This window comes from Rissa tridactyla, chromosome 1, assembly GCF_028500815.1.
Source record: "Rissa tridactyla isolate bRisTri1 chromosome 1, bRisTri1.patW.cur.20221130, whole genome shotgun sequence".
Lineage (NCBI taxonomy): Eukaryota > Metazoa > Chordata > Aves > Charadriiformes > Laridae > Rissa > Rissa tridactyla.
Window position 1 is genome coordinate 159,148,796 of NC_071466.1, and position 19,093 is coordinate 159,167,888.

At 42.5% G+C, this 19,093-nt stretch overlaps 3 protein-coding genes across 6 annotated transcripts in view; 1 reads left to right on the forward strand and 2 right to left on the reverse strand.

Annotated features, from left to right (window-relative positions):
* SLC41A2 (solute carrier family 41 member 2) overlaps window positions 1–2,594 on the reverse strand; it is a 57,417-nt gene extending 54,823 nt beyond the window's left edge. For all 3 annotated transcript variants that reach the window (XM_054212270.1, XM_054212260.1, XM_054212279.1), the window contains exon 1: window positions 2,483–2,594. The gene's annotated coding sequence lies outside the window, so the exon portion shown is untranslated. The remainder of the gene's footprint in view (window positions 1–2,482) is intronic.
* Window positions 2,595–3,514: 920 nt separating this feature from the next.
* NOPCHAP1 (NOP protein chaperone 1) lies at window positions 3,515–10,712 on the forward strand. Of its 2 annotated transcripts, none has more exons than XM_054212296.1 (4): window positions 3,515–3,623; window positions 6,281–6,367; window positions 7,113–7,249; window positions 9,424–10,712. In XM_054212296.1, the coding sequence occupies exons 1-4, from the start codon at window positions 3,593–3,595 to the stop codon at window positions 9,604–9,606; spliced, it is 438 nt and encodes a 145-aa protein (XP_054068271.1). In that variant the 5' UTR covers window positions 3,515–3,592; the 3' UTR covers window positions 9,607–10,712. The 2 variants fall into 2 exon arrangements, with proteins under 2 accessions (XP_054068271.1, XP_054068266.1); XM_054212291.1 differs by lacking the exon at window positions 3,515–3,623 and adding an exon at window positions 4,923–5,035.
* A 490-nt stretch (window positions 10,713–11,202) lies between these two features.
* ALDH1L2 (aldehyde dehydrogenase 1 family member L2) overlaps window positions 11,203–19,093 on the reverse strand; it is a 35,133-nt gene continuing 27,242 nt past the window's right edge. The window contains exons 17-23 of the mRNA XM_054212247.1: window positions 18,539–18,632; window positions 18,192–18,288; window positions 16,639–16,737; window positions 15,713–15,878; window positions 14,330–14,435; window positions 12,976–13,175; window positions 11,203–11,951 (exon numbers count right to left, since the gene is read on the reverse strand). Coding sequence (XP_054068222.1) covers window positions 11,896–11,951; window positions 12,976–13,175; window positions 14,330–14,435; window positions 15,713–15,878; window positions 16,639–16,737; window positions 18,192–18,288; window positions 18,539–18,632 — 818 coding nt within the window. The 3' untranslated portion in view covers window positions 11,203–11,895. The remainder of the gene's footprint in view (window positions 11,952–12,975; window positions 13,176–14,329; window positions 14,436–15,712; window positions 15,879–16,638; window positions 16,738–18,191; window positions 18,289–18,538; window positions 18,633–19,093) is intronic.

Consider the following 19,093-nt stretch of genomic DNA (forward strand, 5'->3'; position numbering starts at 1 on the left):
AAACCCAGCTGGATGTGGCCCTAAGCAACATGCTATACTTGACCCTAGACTGAGCAGAGGTGGTTGACTAGACCATTTCCAGAGATCCCTTCCAATCTCAACAATTCTGAGATTCCATGAAGTTTGAAATGTGAGGTTTGGGAGGACTTTTTAAAGTTCAGAATAATGTTTACACAGGTGATAAAGCGATCTGCACGGCCTCTTCTCCACTATTGTTTCCTGCATACGTAGAAGTTCCCATAATCTCACTCACACTCGTATCACACCTGTGGTTACTTATTTACATCTTTGTATCCTAGTGAATATATCAGCATAAAGTGAAAGCTACATCATACTACCTTAGCACATATAGAGAGTAAACAAACAGACTGTATTATCATTAACCATTTTGTAGAATCCGGAACCCGTGGTGCTGCACTAGGCTAAGATTATTTATGCCAGATACTTAATGTTTGGTATTAAAGACTGGAAAACATGCTGAAAATTAACAAACGATGCATGCAAAGCAGATATATATGTGAGCATTATATACCATTTCTTAAATATTATGCAGTAAACTGGATAACATGGTGTTTATTGTATGGCAGCTGTAGGTTAAATCAATAGCAAAAGAAACAAAAGAAAAACTAATGAGAGGAAAAAACAGATTAAAGAACCACCAGATGCCTTTTTGAATATAAGACACTAAAAGAGCTGCCAGCCTCAGGCTCAGTTTTCAGACAAGTTTGAGATTGCTGCATTCCACTTCCTGAACGTGGTAGCTTTCGATTTTGGCCTCAAGGAAGAGAAAGCCAGCTGTCAGAAAAAGATTTGGTTTGCCTCTACACTTTTAAGGCAACTCCATCAGAAGAGACCAAAACGGAGCCAGAAACAAGGTAGCAAGGCTGTGAAATGTGGTCAGGTTGTAAAATCACCCAAACAGAATATCAACATGAAAAATACCAGGCAAATCACATCCAGACCATCAAAAGCTGGTGGGAAAGTTTGAAATATAAGAGATAATGCAGTCCTATAGATTAAGGAACCAAGAGGTACTTAACCAGGACGAGTCATAACTGTACTATTTGAGGTCCTGATAACAGGTTTCTACTGTCATCACCAAGGAGGGATGAATTGCTTATTAACTCAGGCACTAGGATACAGACTTCACATTGTTTTTTGTGGATAACACCCTAAGCTATTTGAAAAGAAAATGATACACTTACTTTTCCTTATGAAGTGTCTACCAGTCACACTGCAATATTTATTGCTCCAGTTTCACAATCTCTTTAAGGCAGTATACATAGGGAATGCTCCCAAAACAGGTCTTCCCACTTGCTCTCATCCTTTTATCAGCATTGCTGAACTGGTAGTGAGGATAACTTAGGACGTCTACCAAAGCCTGCTAGGATTCTGTCTAGAAAAGACATATGAGCAGACTTTTTTCAGGTATTTATGTTTTGTTCCTGACGCTAAGACTAAAATATTATTTAATTTTATATGTTCCATTTGCCAGTGCCGGGCTAATGTAGTGTGGTCTATAATCTAGGATCAAATGTGAGTGAAGAAGACACACAACTGGACAGTGGGGCAGGCAAATTATAACATTCACTGAAATTAAAGAAAAAGACAAGCTACAACTTGAACTTACTTGACAACTAATGACAGAGTAGAAAGTAGAGTAAGTCACAAAAAGCTCCTATTTTTTTGGCAGAAAAGTATGGAAAGAGCATAAATGTACCATCACACGTTAATCACAACGCTTGTAAAAAAAAAAACAAAAAAACCTAAACAAAACGTTGAAGCCTGCATCTGTGGTGGCAGGTTCTGACACATTTCTATAGGTGCAAAGGTGGGAACAGAAATGCAAGCACACAGGGATGTGCGGAGCACCAGGGAACGAGGGCCACTGGGAATGCTGGGCAGATCTAGAGAAACCAAAGAAAGGGCTCATTGTCCAGCCTACCTGAAGCAGTGCACAATCACGCGTACCTGACGAGAAGAGCTGCGGGGGTGCGAGGAGCGCAGGGTACCGGGGCGAGGGCGGCCCTACCCCCTTCAGCATCCCTGGGTAGGCCGGCCGCAGGACACCCGGGCAGGTCGGCGACCAGCCTCGGGGGGGCTGCAGGGTGCGGGATGGGGCTTTAAGGAGGGCGCAGACGGTGGCTGCGACGGCGGGCGGCCACCCACCTCAGGGCCCGGAGTACCGGGTCCGGGGGGGAACGCCGGCCGTGGACCGGTTCCGTGCGTGGGAGGCGGACGGGCGGCCCAGCAGCCCCGGCACTTGGGCATTTGGGGTGGGGCGGACACATTGCCCCCGGCTGGGGGGCGCGGCGCCTGGCAGCTCCGCCACTCGTGAGGAAACTTTCCCGCCCGCCGCCTCCCTCGCCCCCGCGGCGGCAGGTCGCCGGCCCGCCCCGGCCCCTCTCCCCTGGCTGGTGCCCCCCCGCATACCCCAAACCCCACCGCCGCCGCCCCCCTCGGGCCGCGCTTTCCCCCTCACCTGAGCGCGGGCGATGCCGGCGGCGGCCCGCGTTCCCGCTCCATCGCTGCGGCAGGCAGGGAGGGACCAGCCCGGCGGCGGTGACAGCTCCGGGGCTAGGTGAGCGCCGCCGCCACTGAGCAGGCGCGGAAGCGGCTGCGGGGGGGGAGGGGGGCAGCCCCCGCGATGATGTGGCCCGTGATGCGCAGCAGCCGCTGCTGCTGCCGCCGCCACCGGTTCGGCGGCGGGCGGGGGAGGAGCCGGCCGCCGGGGGCTCGAGCCGCCGCCAACTGTCGCCCCGCGCTCACTGAAGGGAGAGGACGGGGCGCGGCGAGAGGGGACGGGCCCGCCATCGCTCACACCCCGGCCCGGCTTTCCCCCCCGGCGAGCTCCGGCCGCCCGTCAGCGCTGAGGGGGAACCGCGGGCTTCCCATTCCCGCTACGCTGCCTGGGACCCCGCGGGCAGCGCCCGGCGGCGGCGGCCGAAGCTGGGCCCCCGCCTCGCTCCCTCGGCACCGGCCCGGCTGGGGGCTCGGCGGCCTGAGGGGAAACAAAATGCCGGGGAGCGGGGCCAGCCGCCGAGGCGCTGGCCTGGCCGGCGGCGAGGAGGCCTCTGCTCCCAGTCACAGAAGCTTTCTTGGCGACGAGGAGCCAAGAGTACTGTGCTGGCTCCAGAGTGTGAGCTACTGGGACGGGGTTTTTTGTGTTCTTCACTGCAGCTTGGCTAAAAATGGCTTCCTGGGAAATTCGGTTTTTTTAAAGTATTTGGGTCATTTGGGATATTCCTGTTCTTGCCCAACCTGGTCTGTGGAGCCTGCGCCCAACATCCGGCGCCTGAATGCGAGTGACTCGCTGGAAGTCGGCTGCCAGCGTCAAACTAAACACGGAGTCAAGGCCTTGCTGAGCCCGGTTAACCAATCCTCAGAACTCTTTTTTTGAGACACACTCTAAGCAGGGGAGAATGTATTTGCAGGACCTGGGCCAAAACAATCTGCACTACAGTAGTGAAATACACAGCATCAGCTTGAACTCTGAGTCAATACTGCATTAAACGAATGAAGCAACCCAGACCTCAGAGCTATTCAATCAATGCTGTCTCAAGCCTGAATTTACTGGGAATTTGGGCGACGGATGCTGTTGCCCCCTTACCCTCGTAGCAGCTGTGAGTATCCATATCTTGAGTGTGCTCACGTGTCGCGTGGTGTGGATCCATGGTTGGGCTGCCTTGCAAATCAGATAAAGATCGCATCTGCCTCCGCTGTCAGCAGGTTAGACTATAAACCTGAGGTTTGGGAATAGCACCTGAGGGTGCTATTTCTGGCTTTTCTAATCGCTTGTCTGGTGATCTTGGGCAATCATTTCCTTACTCCCTATTACGGATTCCTTGACAGTGTTGTACCCCTCCCTCCACTGAAATCATGTAATACCCGTGAGTGAAACACATTATTTGAGACTCACGTGCTGTTATTTTGGGCTGTGTGCAATTGCAGAAAGACTAATTTTTCTGTGGCCCAAGGCAAAAAGAAACAAACCTCAGTCCTTGAGATTTTTCAGTCGTCAAAGCTAGCAATAGGATTTTTCTGGGAAACTGAAATTCTGAGGCACAGTTGGGTAGAAAGGCGCAGAGCAGGCAGCGAATGCAGTGGGATGGACCTGGCGCCGCCAGAGGCCTGGGAGAGTGGCCGAGGACACTTGCTGGGGTTGGTGTCTCTCAGGAAAACAGCAGTGGAGTCTCCTGCTTGAGGCCTTGCAGGAGGTTTGCTGCTTCTTACTCCTTTGTATTTGTTAATTCTGAGATGTTGGGATGTGGGTTTGGGGGTTTGTTTTGGTTTGGGTTTTTTTTTTGTTGTTTTTGTTTGTTTGTTTCTATTTTTTTTCTTGTGTTTTTTGCAATGAGGGCATATAAACACAAGTTACCTGACCGCTACTTTTTCTCGTTTGTGGCTTGGACTTCTCGTCTCATCTCTTACGGACCATTCAGTTCTCTTCTTATAGTTTTCACATTGTCAAGATTATAAACAGGTAGGGACAGAAAGTGCAGAACAAACCTTGAATAACAGGTTGGCCGGGGCCAGCTGAGCTTGACGGTTGTGTAAGTTTCTTTTCCAAAAGGTCATTAAAGTTCCTTCGGGGCCTGAAGTTTAGTTTCGGGTGCATTTGTCAAATTCTGCGTAGTGAAAATGGGGAGGTTTTGAAAGAAAACTGCTGGCAGGCATTCCAGTATTGTTCCCTGCTCACAGCCCAGTTTCGTGCTCTCACTTCGCCTCCCAAGTGATGGGATGGACCTTTCGTGCCAAATCCTTTCATAAAGATTTAAAAATAGTGGGGCTGTTTTTTTATTTGTAACGTGAATTATTTTCCTTTCTGCATTACCGGCGCCGGATTTACATGGCTAGAGGTGTTGGTAGCCACGGGGCGGCTCTGCCCCTCCCGCCCGCCAGGGGGCGCTGCGCTGCGGCGGGGCGAGCAGCCCGACCCGCCGCCACTTCCGGTACGGCAGGCACATGGCGGGGGACGGCGGAGCGGCGGGACCGGCCGCCTCTCGGGAGTTGCTGACTGTGGGGCGCCGAGGAGGTGAGCGGCCCCCGGGGAGCGGGGGAGCCCCGCGGCCGGGAAGCGCGGCGCCGCTCTCTAAGCTGGGCCGGGCCGGGCCTCCCGCCCGTCTTTCGGCCGGGACCGAGGCGGCGGGGCCCAGCTTGGCCACCTCCCCGGGCCGGGAGGTTGGTGAGCTCCCGGCCTCGCCCGCTGGTGGGCTGCCAGTGCGGGGGGGTATGTGTGCGCTTTCCAGGCCAACTGGCTGCTAGGACCCCACTTTTTGTTACATTTGGCGTGTTTTGAAGAGCTGCCGTTTTCCCGGGCGCTGCTGGTGTTGCGCGAAGTAAATACAGGGTGAGAAACCCCAAAACTAAAGGTTAAATTAGTATCGATAGTCGTAACAACACTTCTGTGAGGATAAAAAAAGAAATAAAGCTTTAATTAGTGGTGAAGAGCCAGCGTCTGTATTGGCAGTCGTAAGAACTAACTTGTGTAATTGTGCAGTTTCCCCAGATCATTTGGATTTTACGATGCTACTCTTGAAAATGCTTATTTAGGTCATTAGCACCGCCACAGCCTGTGGCCTGCTTTCATTGATTGCACCACAGTCACGCACGTGAGGGAGGGATTTAAATCAACGTAACTGGCACATGTTGGTTGTTACCTCAGTATGTTTTGCTGTGGGTTATTGACAGTAGTTTCTCCATGTGTCGATAGCTGTCACTAAATAAATCTTTGACAAAGGACTTATAAACAGTGGGAGCCTATAAGAAGTGACCAGCACGGTCAGACCAGTGGTCCATATAGCCCAGTGTTCTGTCTCCCAACAACTGCAATAGGAAACGGTAATTACAGAGAACTTGTTAGTTTAAGCGCAGTGTGCTGCCCATTCTTGTAATTGCCCAGTACCTGCAGTTGTAGGGGTAGGGATGCTAGGGGGTACGTTCCTTCTGTAATATCAGATTATGACTCTGCTGCCCTGAATTTGTCTAATTCTATGTTGAACCTGCTGATCCATCTGCTTTTACAGCTTCTTGTGGCAGCACGTTCTATACATTCACTACCAACTGCTTATAGAAGTACTGAGGCAACCACCCCAAATGGAAGTCAAGAAACGGTATTTGCAGGGAAGCAGGGTGGAATTCCTGGAAGCAAGGACAATTGAATCCTCATTTTTAGTCGTGTAGAAAGGTGGAAAACTAGCAGCAAGAAAAGAGCCTCACAGTTAAAATGTGACATTTGTTGTTGACGTAAGTAAACACTCAAATACTTGTGTGTTTCCAGGGCTGGAAGAAACTTTGTTGATTAGTTCAAAACGTAGCAGCAAGACGGCCACAACTTTACAGACAGTTAGGATGCCAAGGAGTGATGGTAAGTAGGACTTCACTGTTGGAACGGTGTCAAGTACTAGGTGACATCTTTGACATAACTTACTTTTGCTTCAGTGCCTTCCTTGCATTAGTAAAGGGAGGAACTCTTGTGTTCTGTTTCTACTGGTGCTTGCTCCTCTGTTGCAGTTGCGCGTCCCACAGGTTAACCAACCGTTTCACTGCTGCTTCTGCAGAGTTAGGTTTGTAGAGGATAAGTGCTTTATTTGTTCTCCCACCATCTTAATTTTAGAGACCCTTTTGATAATTATGTTGAATTTTCTTTAGTGTAGCATGACATCTGTGGCGTCTGTGCTACACATAATTTTGAGACCTTCAGTTAATACTTTAATGGGGAAGAAAAGAGGACGTAATTGTATTTCCATTGGAGATAATGCTGATGTGGAAGTTTCTCAAGATGGCACTCAATATGTATACAAAACCATGGAATTTACAAGCAAGTTTTCTGTAAAGTAGTCACGTTTTGTTTTAAGAATCCAAATGGAATTGAAGTGATTTCTTCCTGCATCACATGCTGACCAATAGATTCGATATCTTTTTGCTGTTTATGTCTTGGGAAACGGAATACTATAATAAATCCTCCTATTAAAACATCTTAAATATGGTACACAGCTGGAAATTACAGTTGAAATGGAATCTGTTTAAATGCTCAGATTTCTGAGGTATAAATGTATAAATTAATGTGCATCTGTTTGTATATATACGTGAGATAATTACTTCTTTTTCAGTTTTGGACCGAGTACAGAGCTTCTTACCACAGATGGCGCATGCCAATGATGAGCTAAGAAGAAAAATGGTAACAGCACCAGCTCATCAGTTTGATATTGAAAATCTAGACAGCGCAACAGAAAAAGTTATAGAAATGGTAAATACTTACTATATTTTTTATTTTATAAAGTAAATTTAAATGTGATTAAAATAATTCTGTGATCTCAGAATGAGCTAATTTGATAGTTAGGGCTAAATCTTTACCATTTTAGTGTGCAATCTGCAAATTCAAAACATAGGTGTAATAAAAATGCTTATTTGTTTAAGCATTTACTACTTGGTTTTCATACTTGCAGAATTTAATGACTGGGAATGAAGTGGTTTAAGGCCAGAATAAGACATACTTTTGAATCAGCAATTCTGAATCAAAAGTCACAAATTGTATTTTAAATGTCGTATGGGTAATTTGCTTCAGAAACTGGACAATGTAACGTAGTAAGGCATAACAGAAGGCTTTAGTATGAGAGTAACAACTGGCTTTCAGTTGTGCTTTGTGAGTATCTTTAGGACTGGCTATAGGTCCTGGCTTTAGAAAAGTTGTTAGTTTTGTTGTGATCCTTTATGGCTGTTATTTGTCTATGTATTTACATTCACATCAGTATTTTCTTTCTCGTTTTAACTGAAGTGCTGCAGCCACTTGCTCACATAAGAACATTTTAATATGAAGGTGATGTGATATGTGCACGTCCCAGACAAGTGCCTTCTGGCCTGCAGACCCACAAGATAAAAGGCAGAAATAAGGCAGCCGGGGGTTTGGTGTGTGTGAGCTGTCAGAATAATTTATTTGCCTCTGGTTGGATTCAAAGTTCTTACAGGTTGCGTCCAGCCTACATGCAATGGGCTGTCCAGTGCTGGTATATGCTGAAAAATTCCAAATAAATAGTGAGGAAACGAGGTGGATCATGAAAATTGTTTTAATATGTTTAGGTGGAATGTGCAACTTGGACAGGATTTTTAAAAGGTTTTGCATGTGATAGTGTTTGAGAAGTGTCTTGGCTTTATAACAAACAAGCCAGGAGACCTTGGTATTAATAGCGTAATGCAGTTTGCAAATCACTGAAGAAATTTATTTGCATCTCAATTCCTGTATTTTGCTTTGCAGCATACAGGAAGTTTTTGAGGTGAGGATTATCAATTTAAGACAGATATTCTCAGAGAGAAAAACAGGCTTCAAAAATCATGGCTCTGCATATGGAAATAATGATCACTTTTGCTTCAAAAAAATATCGTGGTGGTTTAAACTACTTGCTGTTTTGCAGTAGTTGTAGTGCCATGAACACTACTAGGTTATAAGATATGAACTACATTAATAAATAAACACACATGTTTATATATAGCATGACCCCTCATACACTAAATGATTTCTTTTGAAATCTTTACTGAAAATGACAGTTTTGATGCCTCCTGCTCGTCGGTTTAAACTATCTGAGTTCAGGTATCGACTCAATACTGTCTTTGATAATGATATAATGTGGTGGTTTAACCCCAGCCGGCAACTAAACACAAAGCTGCTCGCTCACTCCCTCCCAGCAGGATAGGGGGGGATAATCAGAAGAATAAAAGTCGGAAGTGGGTTGAGATTAAGACAGTACACTAGGTAAAGCAAAAGCTGCACATGCAAGCAAAGCAAAACAAGGAATTCATTCACTGCTTCCCATTGTCAGGCAGGTGTTCAGCCATCTCCAGGAAAGCCAGGCTCCATCACGCATTAACAGTTACTTGGGGAAAAAAAACGCCATCACTCCAAACGTCCCCCCCATTCCTCCTCCTCCTCACAGCTGTATATGCTGAGCGTGACATCCTATGGTATGGGATACCCCTTTGGTCAGTTGGGGTCAGCTGTCCTGCCTGTGTCCCCTCCCAATATCTTGTGCCCCCCCAGCCCTTGCTGGGGGGGTGGTGTGAGGAGCAGAAAAGACCTCAATAACAAAAGCATCCCTGTGTTATCAATGCTGCTTCCAGCAGAAATCTAAAACATAGCCCCATGCTAGCTACTATGAAGAAAATTAACTCCACCCCAGCCAAAACCAGCATATATAAAAATGGCCTTATATTTGCTTTTGGGCAATATAAATTACAATTTAAATATTTAGGAATCTGTTCATGAATGATATCTGTCATAATGCTAGGAGAACCCGAAAGTCTTTCTCATTGTGGTTGTGGTTTTCTTATGGTTCTAGGCTGTTTCATGTGTTTGTTTTATGTTTTACTCGAATGATAGAAGTGGTATAGAAATGTACAATGTGTTAACTAAGGGTTTTTTTTGTCCAGAATGTGGCTGTAGTTGAACTGAGTGATTCTGATACAGATGAAGAGATACTAATTTCAGAAGATGATTCAGAATCTGAAGATGACTCTACAACTGGTGAAGTGACAATAGACAACATTAAGTTTCCTAAACAAAAGGAAGAAAAGGGCAAAATAGAAGTTTTAGACAGCGAAGTGAATGAGTAAATCCTTTTTTATTTTACTTTAAAAAAAAAAAAACTAAAATCAAATCATGTTTTATTGCTTTGAAGACTTGGCCCTTGAAACTATCTCATTGCGCAGTGTGGCATCCCTCAGGATCACGTGAAAGGCTATAGTTTACATGGTGGAGAATTCAGGTTCCTCTCATGACTGAGGCAGATTGGATTTCTGAATAATTAAGCACGGTTTTATTCATCAAACAACATGGAAACGAACTTCATCATAGGTTAGACTATGAAAGCAGCTAGAATCTGGGGCACTTGAACTAGTTAAGTTAAAATTCTTGTTCTCTCGCTTTAAGAAAAATTTTGGTAGTGTGCTAGAAGTTTTTGCTTCAAGGGCAGGAAAGAGTTAACTAGGAAAAAAGCTTTGTTTTTTATATTCCATGGCCTGTAAAGTGTTATGTACGATGTCTTCAATATTAAACATTATTTTAAAGTACGTTATAGGTATGTCCACATTGCATTCATGATAATAACTGTTGAACACTAAAGCAGTGGCTGAGGTCATTTCAAGATGAGGTGAGGACATGGGTAAGGACAGCCATGACTCAAGAGAGAGTTCAGCAAAGGATTACTTACCCTCTGTGCCTGCCCTGAGCTCCGTATCATTACAGGTGGGTTACCAGCTCATCTCTGGAACGTTTGTGGCTGTAGTGCATATACCCTCAGTACTTAAATGTTCAAGTCTCCCTTTCTGGTGTTAAAATTCCTTTAAGCTACACTTTTCATCTCCTGCTTTCCCTGACACATTTCTGTCCTCTCCGTTTTGTTAACAACTGTTAACTGCGCACTGACAGAAGAATAAAAAGGTGAATTTTCAGCTGGTCTGTACTTAGGTTACGTTGAAACAATTGCGTAGCCAAAATCAGTGAAAATATGTCTCACTCATACTTACCTCAGAGTGATCCAATACAATGATTTGAGCTGTTGTATTTACTTCATGGATCTGTTTGCATTTCAGAAGTATCTGTCATGCTCCTGGATGTCATTGTTTGTTTCTTAAAGGAACTTTGTATTTTCCACACCATTAAAGTAAAATTTTCTATATTGTATTTGCTCAAATATTAAACTTAATGTCATGACTCGAAATCTGCAATTATCTACAGAATATTTGAATTTCATACTTAAAGCTGTAATTTTAATACCTGTTTCTATAATATTTGTGGTAATTAAATAAAAAGAAATAACAAGGATTCTGGTCTTTCTTTCACAATGCGGATTCCAAAAAATAGAATCGGGGCATGATTTACTGGGATTAACTGACTAAACCACAAAATATTGTAGCAAAGGGGAAGGTTGGGAATCAAGAATGGGATTGCTACTTTTAACGGCAGCCCACAGATCAGATTAAGATTTGGGTGGAGCTTCACTCAAAGAAGAGCAAGTGGTCTTAGTAGGCATAGTTTGTTACATAAGGTCTCAATCGATGGAAAGTGTCCTTCAAACTAAAGAAAGTTTGAAAGCCAAGATCTTAACTCAGTCATTTTACAAGAGATTTTCCCGTAGACTAAAAAAAAAAAAAAAAGTATGAAATGGAGAGTAATAATCATGCTGTATAAAACAGTGGTAACAGTCTATGTGCACAGACACAAAAAGTTATTTTAATCTGTTAATGTAACCACCTTTCAAATTGCAGGCAGATCACACATTCCATATCAACAAAAAGATAGAAAATATTTTCAGTAACTTTAGCTTGATATGCATAGTTTAACACCGATGTTGAACTCTGTATGTACTATACAAAGATCATAGTAAGTGCACTTTCTTGCATTGATTTACTGCTTATGGCACAAAGGTTTTCTGTACTGCTGAAGAATCACCAGAGCAGAGTGTTTAATTGCTACTGTAAAACTTCAACTGGTTTATAGCAAAAATGGCATAATCAGTATATTTTAGTTCAACTTTAGGAGAAGCCTAGGGATTTAAAATTATCATGTAAATGTTGTGTTCACACAAGTAAGAAGTAGGCATGTGAGAACTCATTCTTTAGTTGTATTTAAAAAAATAAACTAAACCTGTGCTGACAACTGCTGCTGCATAATGTAAATAACTTAAGGTTAATTTTCAAATGCTTTTATCTGTCAGAAAGGATAAAATTTGGACCCGATTTATAGAAACATATCCATGGAGTGGGTGTTTTGTTTGTTCTTTCGTTTTGTTTTGTTTTCGTAGCACTGCAGACAGCATATCCTGGGCATGGTGTTAAGTGCTTCCTGGAGTCACTAAGATTCAAACTCTGCCGAAAGTTTACTTTCCAAGTGAAGCTGTTCCTTTAATATTCCACAGTGATAGCCTTAGTTCTGAGATATTCATTAAGAGCTTCTTCACCTGTACAAGCACAATATTCACTAGTTAGAGTAGCAGCTAAATGAGAGAATGTTGTCAGAGACTAACTGTATTATGAAGAAGAAATTTAAAATGCTCTAGCCAATATTTGGGTCCTTAAGGAACAATGGAAACTAATTAATTTACCCTCCTACTGAGATTTACAGAACTGGTTCGACAAGAAGAGACCAAACTCAACAAATGTGGAAAGAAAAAGGGGCTGGAATTTAACAAGCAGCCACCTGGATGGGACTGCAGCAGCGGCAGCCCCTGGATGGCCACTGGGGGCTCCCAGTTGAATTTATGAACTTTGGTATGGGAAAGCAGCTCTGTAAAAATTGGTAATCTTTTTTTCCTGATACTATTACTCATTTTGCTTTCAGGAAATGCCCGATACTTGCTAGACATTCCAAAGGCAAAAATCTGTTGTGTCACTGAAAATTTTTTTTTCTTTTATTTTTCTTTGCCGCAACGCTTGATCTGCCCAGACTTGTAAAGTTTCTTTGACAGATTAGACTTCGTTTTTTTAAAAACTGGTCTGGAAAAGAAAGGGGGTTTTTTAATGCATCTTTCTCTGTGGCTGTTGGCAAATTTTGATGACATTTTAAGGCATACATTAAAAAGTTTCCCATGCTCTTACAAGTTTAGAGGAGAAACTTAAGTTCTTTCTGAAGGAAAGGAAAGAAGATTTTGGCCAATTCCTTTGTTGCTTGACAGCATTTCGTAGCCTGTACGCAGCTCTGGTCAAGCTGTAACGTGACTGCTCTGAGAGGAGTTGGAGAGGAATATTCTGCCTGCCGTAGCATCATTTAGCAAATGTACAGGAAGGGCTGAACTGGAGGTATTTGAGGTGGGAATACTGTAGGGATGGGAGAGGAACTAGATTACTGTAACTGGAGGAATGTAGGAGACACAGGAAATGCATCCATCGCTCCTGTTTTACTAGATACACTGTATGCGGGTAAGGTTGCCTTTCCATTGATTTGGACTGTCAGATGAGTAATGAGAGAGGAAGGAACCAACTTACCTAAATCTTTCCCAAAGCCAGACTGTTTAAATCCACCAAATGGTGCTGCCACATCAGTTTTGTTATAGGTGTTAATAAAAACCGTTCCAGCTTCTAGCTTTTCACTGATGTAGAGAGCTTTGCTTAGGTCTTTTGTGAAAACTCCTGAAGCTAAGCCATATTCTGTGGTATTTGCCCGTCGCAGCACTCCATCGACATCCCTACGGGGGAAAGAAAATATTTAATTGCAACTAGGTAAAATAAACAAGTGTTAGCAACCTTCCGCCTTCAGTGTCATTGAAGCACCCTTTCCCATGCTCTTTCCTTCTCCACTTAGCTTTTTTGAAGGCAATTTATTAAGGACTAATCTCTGTGTCAATCCGACAGATTTATGGAAGTTCATACGTTTGCTTCAAGCTCGTAACTTTACATTTCAGTGGTTCAGATTTACACTAAGAAGTGTCAAAGGAAAAGTTGCACGGCGCAGACCAACTTTGGGGACTAGAGCAATACAAAAATATTTGTAAAGCAGAGCTTGGCAGCAGATTATGAATCAGTTTGATAAATTTTTGGCCCTGCTTTACAAGTTAATGGAGAATAAGTGCTGAAACTCAGCCTTCTATTGAGACATAACTTTTCAGGCCGTGTCCAGAGTGCTATTTTCTATTTGCATCTCATCTCCGTATAGCTTCAAAAATCCATAATAATTTAAAACTTTAAAAACCTCAGTGCAGTTCGTTATCACTATACAAAATCTATAGATGTGAAGGGTTATCTGTGTGGCTGATTCGTAACTGCATTATCAAACTGCAGAAAATGACGCCTGGTGGAAATAGTTATATGAAGTTTCCATATAGGGTTTTAATCTCATTTGTGTGCAAAATAATTCCTATGGTTTGGAATGAAAGCTATTAAAACTGGCAGTCTACGAAATACACAGAGGGATTTTCAATTGCAACAGTAATGTGCCAATGTTACACAATGCACAGCAATGCTATGTGGTCTTTTGTGACAAAACAAAAATGAAGTGATTCCACTGGAAAAAGTACACATTTTGTAATTTGATCAAGCTGTTGCAATTACCACATCAACTTCAGTAAAAATGTTTCGCTGAATATTAAGTCTTATTTAAGAACTGGCACTTAGGGTTGCATTCCATCCTGTCACACACTGTTAATAGCATTAGTTCTACATCAACATGGAGCAGGATACCCCTTACAAAAAAAGAGGGTATTTTCTCAGAATTTATTTGGAAGAGGATCTAGGAATTCAGACTGATCTTACAAGATTTAACAAAATCAGACTATTTACGCTATCATTTCTACACTTAGAGTGAAAATGAGAAAGTTTCTAACAGTAACCGGAGGAGACATACCCATTTTTAAATTTAGAAATCACCATCACAGGACCAAAGGACTCTTCCTGGGCAATATACATATGGTCTTCAACATCTGTGAATACAGTGGGTTCCATGAAGAAACCTAAACAGAGGACAGAACATCATTTAAGCACGGCGAAGATGCTTCATGGTTTGTATTGTCCAGGCTGTCTCTTTCCCGTACTTTGAGGTCATAGGTAAGTTGCGACTTGAAAACAGAAAATACCAAGATTGATATGAATGAAGTACGGATGGAGATGCATGTAAGCACCAGCGAAACAGCAGAAAAAAGGTTAAGAGAATGGCCTGTATGGATCAGAGCAACAACCTGTGCTGTTCCCTGCCCTTTCGGGAAGGTCTGCATGCCACAGCCCAGGGGAACCCTCTGGGGAAAACCCTGCACTCTGACAGCAGGAAGACAAGGTTACAGCATGTCACAGAGGCCACTGTTTTTGCTGTTACCCAACAAGAAGATAGACTGTAGCCATAAAAATCTGGATATTCCAAACAAGAAAAAACATGCAACGGGCAGCGATTTTGCCTAAGATTTATGGATGCTGAAGTAAAGAAAATTCTGAGGGAAAGGACCTCTACGTAACAACTGTTCACTTCTAAAGGGTGTAAAAACCTGTCCAAAAACTAGTTCACCATTGCCAAGTCCAGAACTGTCCTGGTGTTATACACAAGAAATCCTGGTCACCAACATCTTGGTGAGCGAGTGTATTTCAGTGCAACTGGGTAAAATCAGCTTCAGAGACTTTCTGTAATTACCTCCCCTTCCCATAAGATTTCCCATCTAGCTTTGTTACACTGATTTCATATGGTTATAAATTTCCACTTTCATTTTATTTGGGGATGCAATCATTTTGTTTCGAAACTCTGACGCAAATGTTTCTCCTTCATTATTGATAAAGGACTGATGTCCACGAGAAAATGTTGCCTTCATGCCTTCCCATTAAACTTAGCATACATATTCTTTAGATAGCAAAAAAGTCTTCTAATAATAATACCTTACGTAGACTCTGCTAGCAGTTTCCTCAGTCATCTTCAGTGTTTTTTTGATCTAAATGGATATAATTACACTTATGGCTCCTGAAGGTTCAAGGATGTTGCACAAAAGGCCTCAATGCCTCACAAACAACAGGAATAAATCGGCAGAAGACTTCCCGTATAGATTAGATTCTGATTCAATTTCACGTTATGCTTCAGTTGCACAGGTTCTCTTAATATGAGACTTGAAAGTCCTGTCCTCAAGTGTTATCTTGGGCTTACCCGGTACTGTTCCCATGATATTGCCACTTCACATAACGCAGAAGAGACAACCACGACAACTTTTATTTAAAGTGTAAAAGTTCCAAACACCTTTGAACACTATTTTACCTGGTCTATGTACTTGTTTTCCTCCATACACTAGAGTGGCTCCTTCTTTTACTCCAGTTTCACAATATTGCAGCAGCTTTTCCAAATGTGCCTTGTGATTTTGTGGACCATGATCTGTAGACCTATCAAGCGGGTCACCAATTTTCATCTTTTTTATTTCTTCCACCTATGGGTTACCCAATTAAAATGAAGTTACATAACACAGCAAACAGTTGTTAAAAGTGATCAGCGATTTGGGATGCTTCATTGGTAGTACTATGAAGTTTGGCTCTAAGAAAGGGCTGGATTCTTAAAAGGTGGAAAGCTCTTCCCTTTCTAAAATGAGGCTTTGTACGGTGTCTTACGTTTGATAATTTCTGGTTACTTCTGAAAGGTTTTGATGCTGTTTTCATGCATTCATTCTTTTCTGCTATTAAGATAGGCAGGTAAATGTTAGCTTTTATAGTGGTAAATGAGTTATCACAGTGATTTCCTGTTCTTGAGCTAGATGAATGAATTTTCCAGTGGTACAGTGTGGTACTATTGGAGTTTCAATAATGACCTTTGTATTATTCTAGCTACACTTCCAATATCCCTTTTTTTTTGAACTTCACTGCAGCCTTCAATCACATTGACCTAAGTTCAGTAATTTTCTTAATCTTACTTTCCTAGTCAGGAGATGGCCTCAAGGTACAATGTACTTAAGGTAGAATATCTAGTTCAATGTCACTTATCTGTGCATTACTGATGAAAATATCTCCTTTCAGTGCCTTCCTTTTAACCCTATAAAGAGGCTCCCGAGAAACAACATTGCCTATTAGCAATATTTAATTTAACGATTTGATTTAAACAACTGAAAATTAGAAGAAATGCAAATGTCTTAAAACTGGTGGCTCTTTGTGCCACAGTAAAGCATCTGCTTAAACTTTGTTCTTTGAATATCTTACCACTTTTCTAACAAATTCATCATGGATTGATTCTTCCACAAACAGTCTGCCAGCTGCAATGCAGTTTTCTCCTTTGTTGAAATATACTGCTCCCATACCCTGATCAGGGAAAAAAACATTAATATTTATATGCGTCCTTTTGTTCAGTCTCCCTTTCATTCTGTTCCCTTGGGTTGCATCCTGTGTTTGTGACCCTCAACACGTCACGCTTTATGTAAAGGGACATCATCAATGCAACAAGCAGACTAATCTTATAACCGGCAAACACGCTTCCATGAGGACAAATGGCTCAGGATGAACTCCTCAGCACTGCTCTTCCCATTTCCACCAGTGTTCCACAGAAACATCTGCTGCAGCGTCACAGAGAAGAGGGCTGGCAGCACGACCAGTGAATACGAAGCTGCTGATCCACTGAGCCCTCCTCGTGTGTCAAAAGTCGCATGTAACTGGGTGAGCATCACCTAACTCTAATCTGCAGAGCGCCTCCTATTTAAAGAGTGTGGATTCAGATTGTTCCTTTTTATTCATCAAGATCTGATATCTGCCATTGTTTTTCAGGGGGGTAGGGAGGTGGGGGAATGAATAGCAGGACAAATAAAATTCCTAAAAAAGTAGTTTTCTGGCAGCTGCAAAGGCCTAGGGTCCTGGCATTAATAGGTATGACCGGGATCATGTGCTACTGTGGCAAAAAAAGCATTGTTTCACAACAATTTAAAGCCATCGATGCCAGGTATAGCCCAGGCCAGCCTCTGCGTCACCCTCTCACTTCTACAGCTGAGAACAGTGGCGGGGCCAAGCACTGCGCTGACTGCGAAGCTTCAGCTTTTATTATTTTCCACATATCCTTCACTGTGCAGTCACTCGGACACTTGTCCTGCCAAAAGACACTCCAAAAATGGGGAAAGTGTATAATAGTTTCTTCCTGGTAGCAGTACCTGCTTACGCTGGCTTAGAGAATTCACAGAATTAGTACTTTGGGTAAGTGTGGAAGATCTTTGTTTGCTTCTTAGCAAGGAAACTGCATCTGCTGTCATTTTGATGAATCAGTTACCTGAGCAGGAAATAAGCTCCCTAAATTCCCTGAATTTCTCATTTGCACATCTTATTTATGAACTTTGGTAAGGTGGATTATCACGATCGATGGTGAATTAAGAAGAACTATATGGCAATAGGGAGCTCATTATATATTTTAACTCACCTTCAGGCTTTCATTTTTTAAGCGCTTTTTTTTTTGAGTATCAGATTTTGACAAATGAATTTTAATGTGTTAACTTGGCTAGTGAAAATACCTTCCAGATATATTTCTTTTTTGTGTGTGCATTTTCTAATGTATATATCTTGTAGTACTGATCCCTGCATTTTTGGTGCAGCACAAGCAGTTTAATTGTGCTGGCATAAAGAAACATCCTGTAGAAAGAGTGTCTGTTTTCTAACGGATTGCATGATGTTTCATGCAGGCTACTGCAGTTTTTGGCAAGTCAAGAAGAATATTGTAATATTGTGAGGGTATGTCACAAAGGCTTTGAATATATTTTACTTTGAAGTAACATTACCATTTTTACGGCTCTGTCAAGTTCACAGTCACTGAATATGATCAGCGGTGATTTACCACCAAGCTCAAGAGAAACTTTCTTCAGATTAGTGGCTGCACTGTAAAAAATAGAAATAATCATATAAAACCAACTTTTAAAGAGCTTATTTCATTATTTCCTTTGAATTGTATCTTGTATAAATGTACAAACCTCTATTTTCCAGTAGTGGCTTAGAAAAATTCTACATAAATGTACACAACCATACGTAGTTACGCCTTTCTATTACTGCTACATGTACACTATAGATAATAAGATACTTCAGAACTAGGTTAAGCAGTGTTTATTTATGCATCTTTTGCTGAGAGTACCTCTTCATGATCTGTTTACCAGTTGGTGTTGAACCAGTGAATCCAACTTTGCGAACATCTGGATGTTCAGACAGGTGCTGTCCCACTAAGCCACCTATCGAGGTGAGGAAAACAGTTTAACTAGGCAGCGCATAGGCAATTTTTACCATTGCAGCAGCAGCACTGTCACACAGAAAGAGCTAACAATATGTCAATGAAGTACAGTATCACATCCTTATTTGTATTTACAGCTTTATTCATATGACTATGAAAAATCTCGTATTAGTTAACTTGGATCGCATTAGTGTCTCCACATTCCCCCACCTGCCTGGACTAAAGAACTTCCTTCCTAATGTTCCACTATAGGTGGAATAATCTGATTTGCAACAGAACCTGCCCCATACAGTTACTTGGTCACTTTTCTTCCTTAGGGGAAAGAGGAAAATGGTGTGGACCATCACCTATAGTGACCAATCTGCATCTTACCAGCTTGCTTTAGGCCTCACAGTCACATTTAAATACTTCCGAGTGGTGATAAGATTAGGAGAAAAAATGAAGTTTTACAATCAAGTGAAA

What these genes read in the sequence shown, in the direction of transcription:
- NOPCHAP1 (XM_054212291.1), top strand. Translation starts at nt 4,966, where the DNA reads ATGGCGGGGGACGGCGGAGCGGCGGGACCGGCCGCCTCTCGGGAGTTG. An exon ending in GACTGTGGGGCGCCGAGGAG is followed by an intron (nt 5,036 to 6,280) that starts GTGAGCGGCCCC and finishes GTGTGTTTCCAG; the next exon opens with GGCTGGAAGAAACTTTGTTG. An exon ending in CAGAAAAAGTTATAGAAATG is followed by an intron (nt 7,250 to 9,423) that starts GTAAATACTTAC and finishes TTTTTTGTCCAG; the next exon opens with AATGTGGCTGTAGTTGAACT.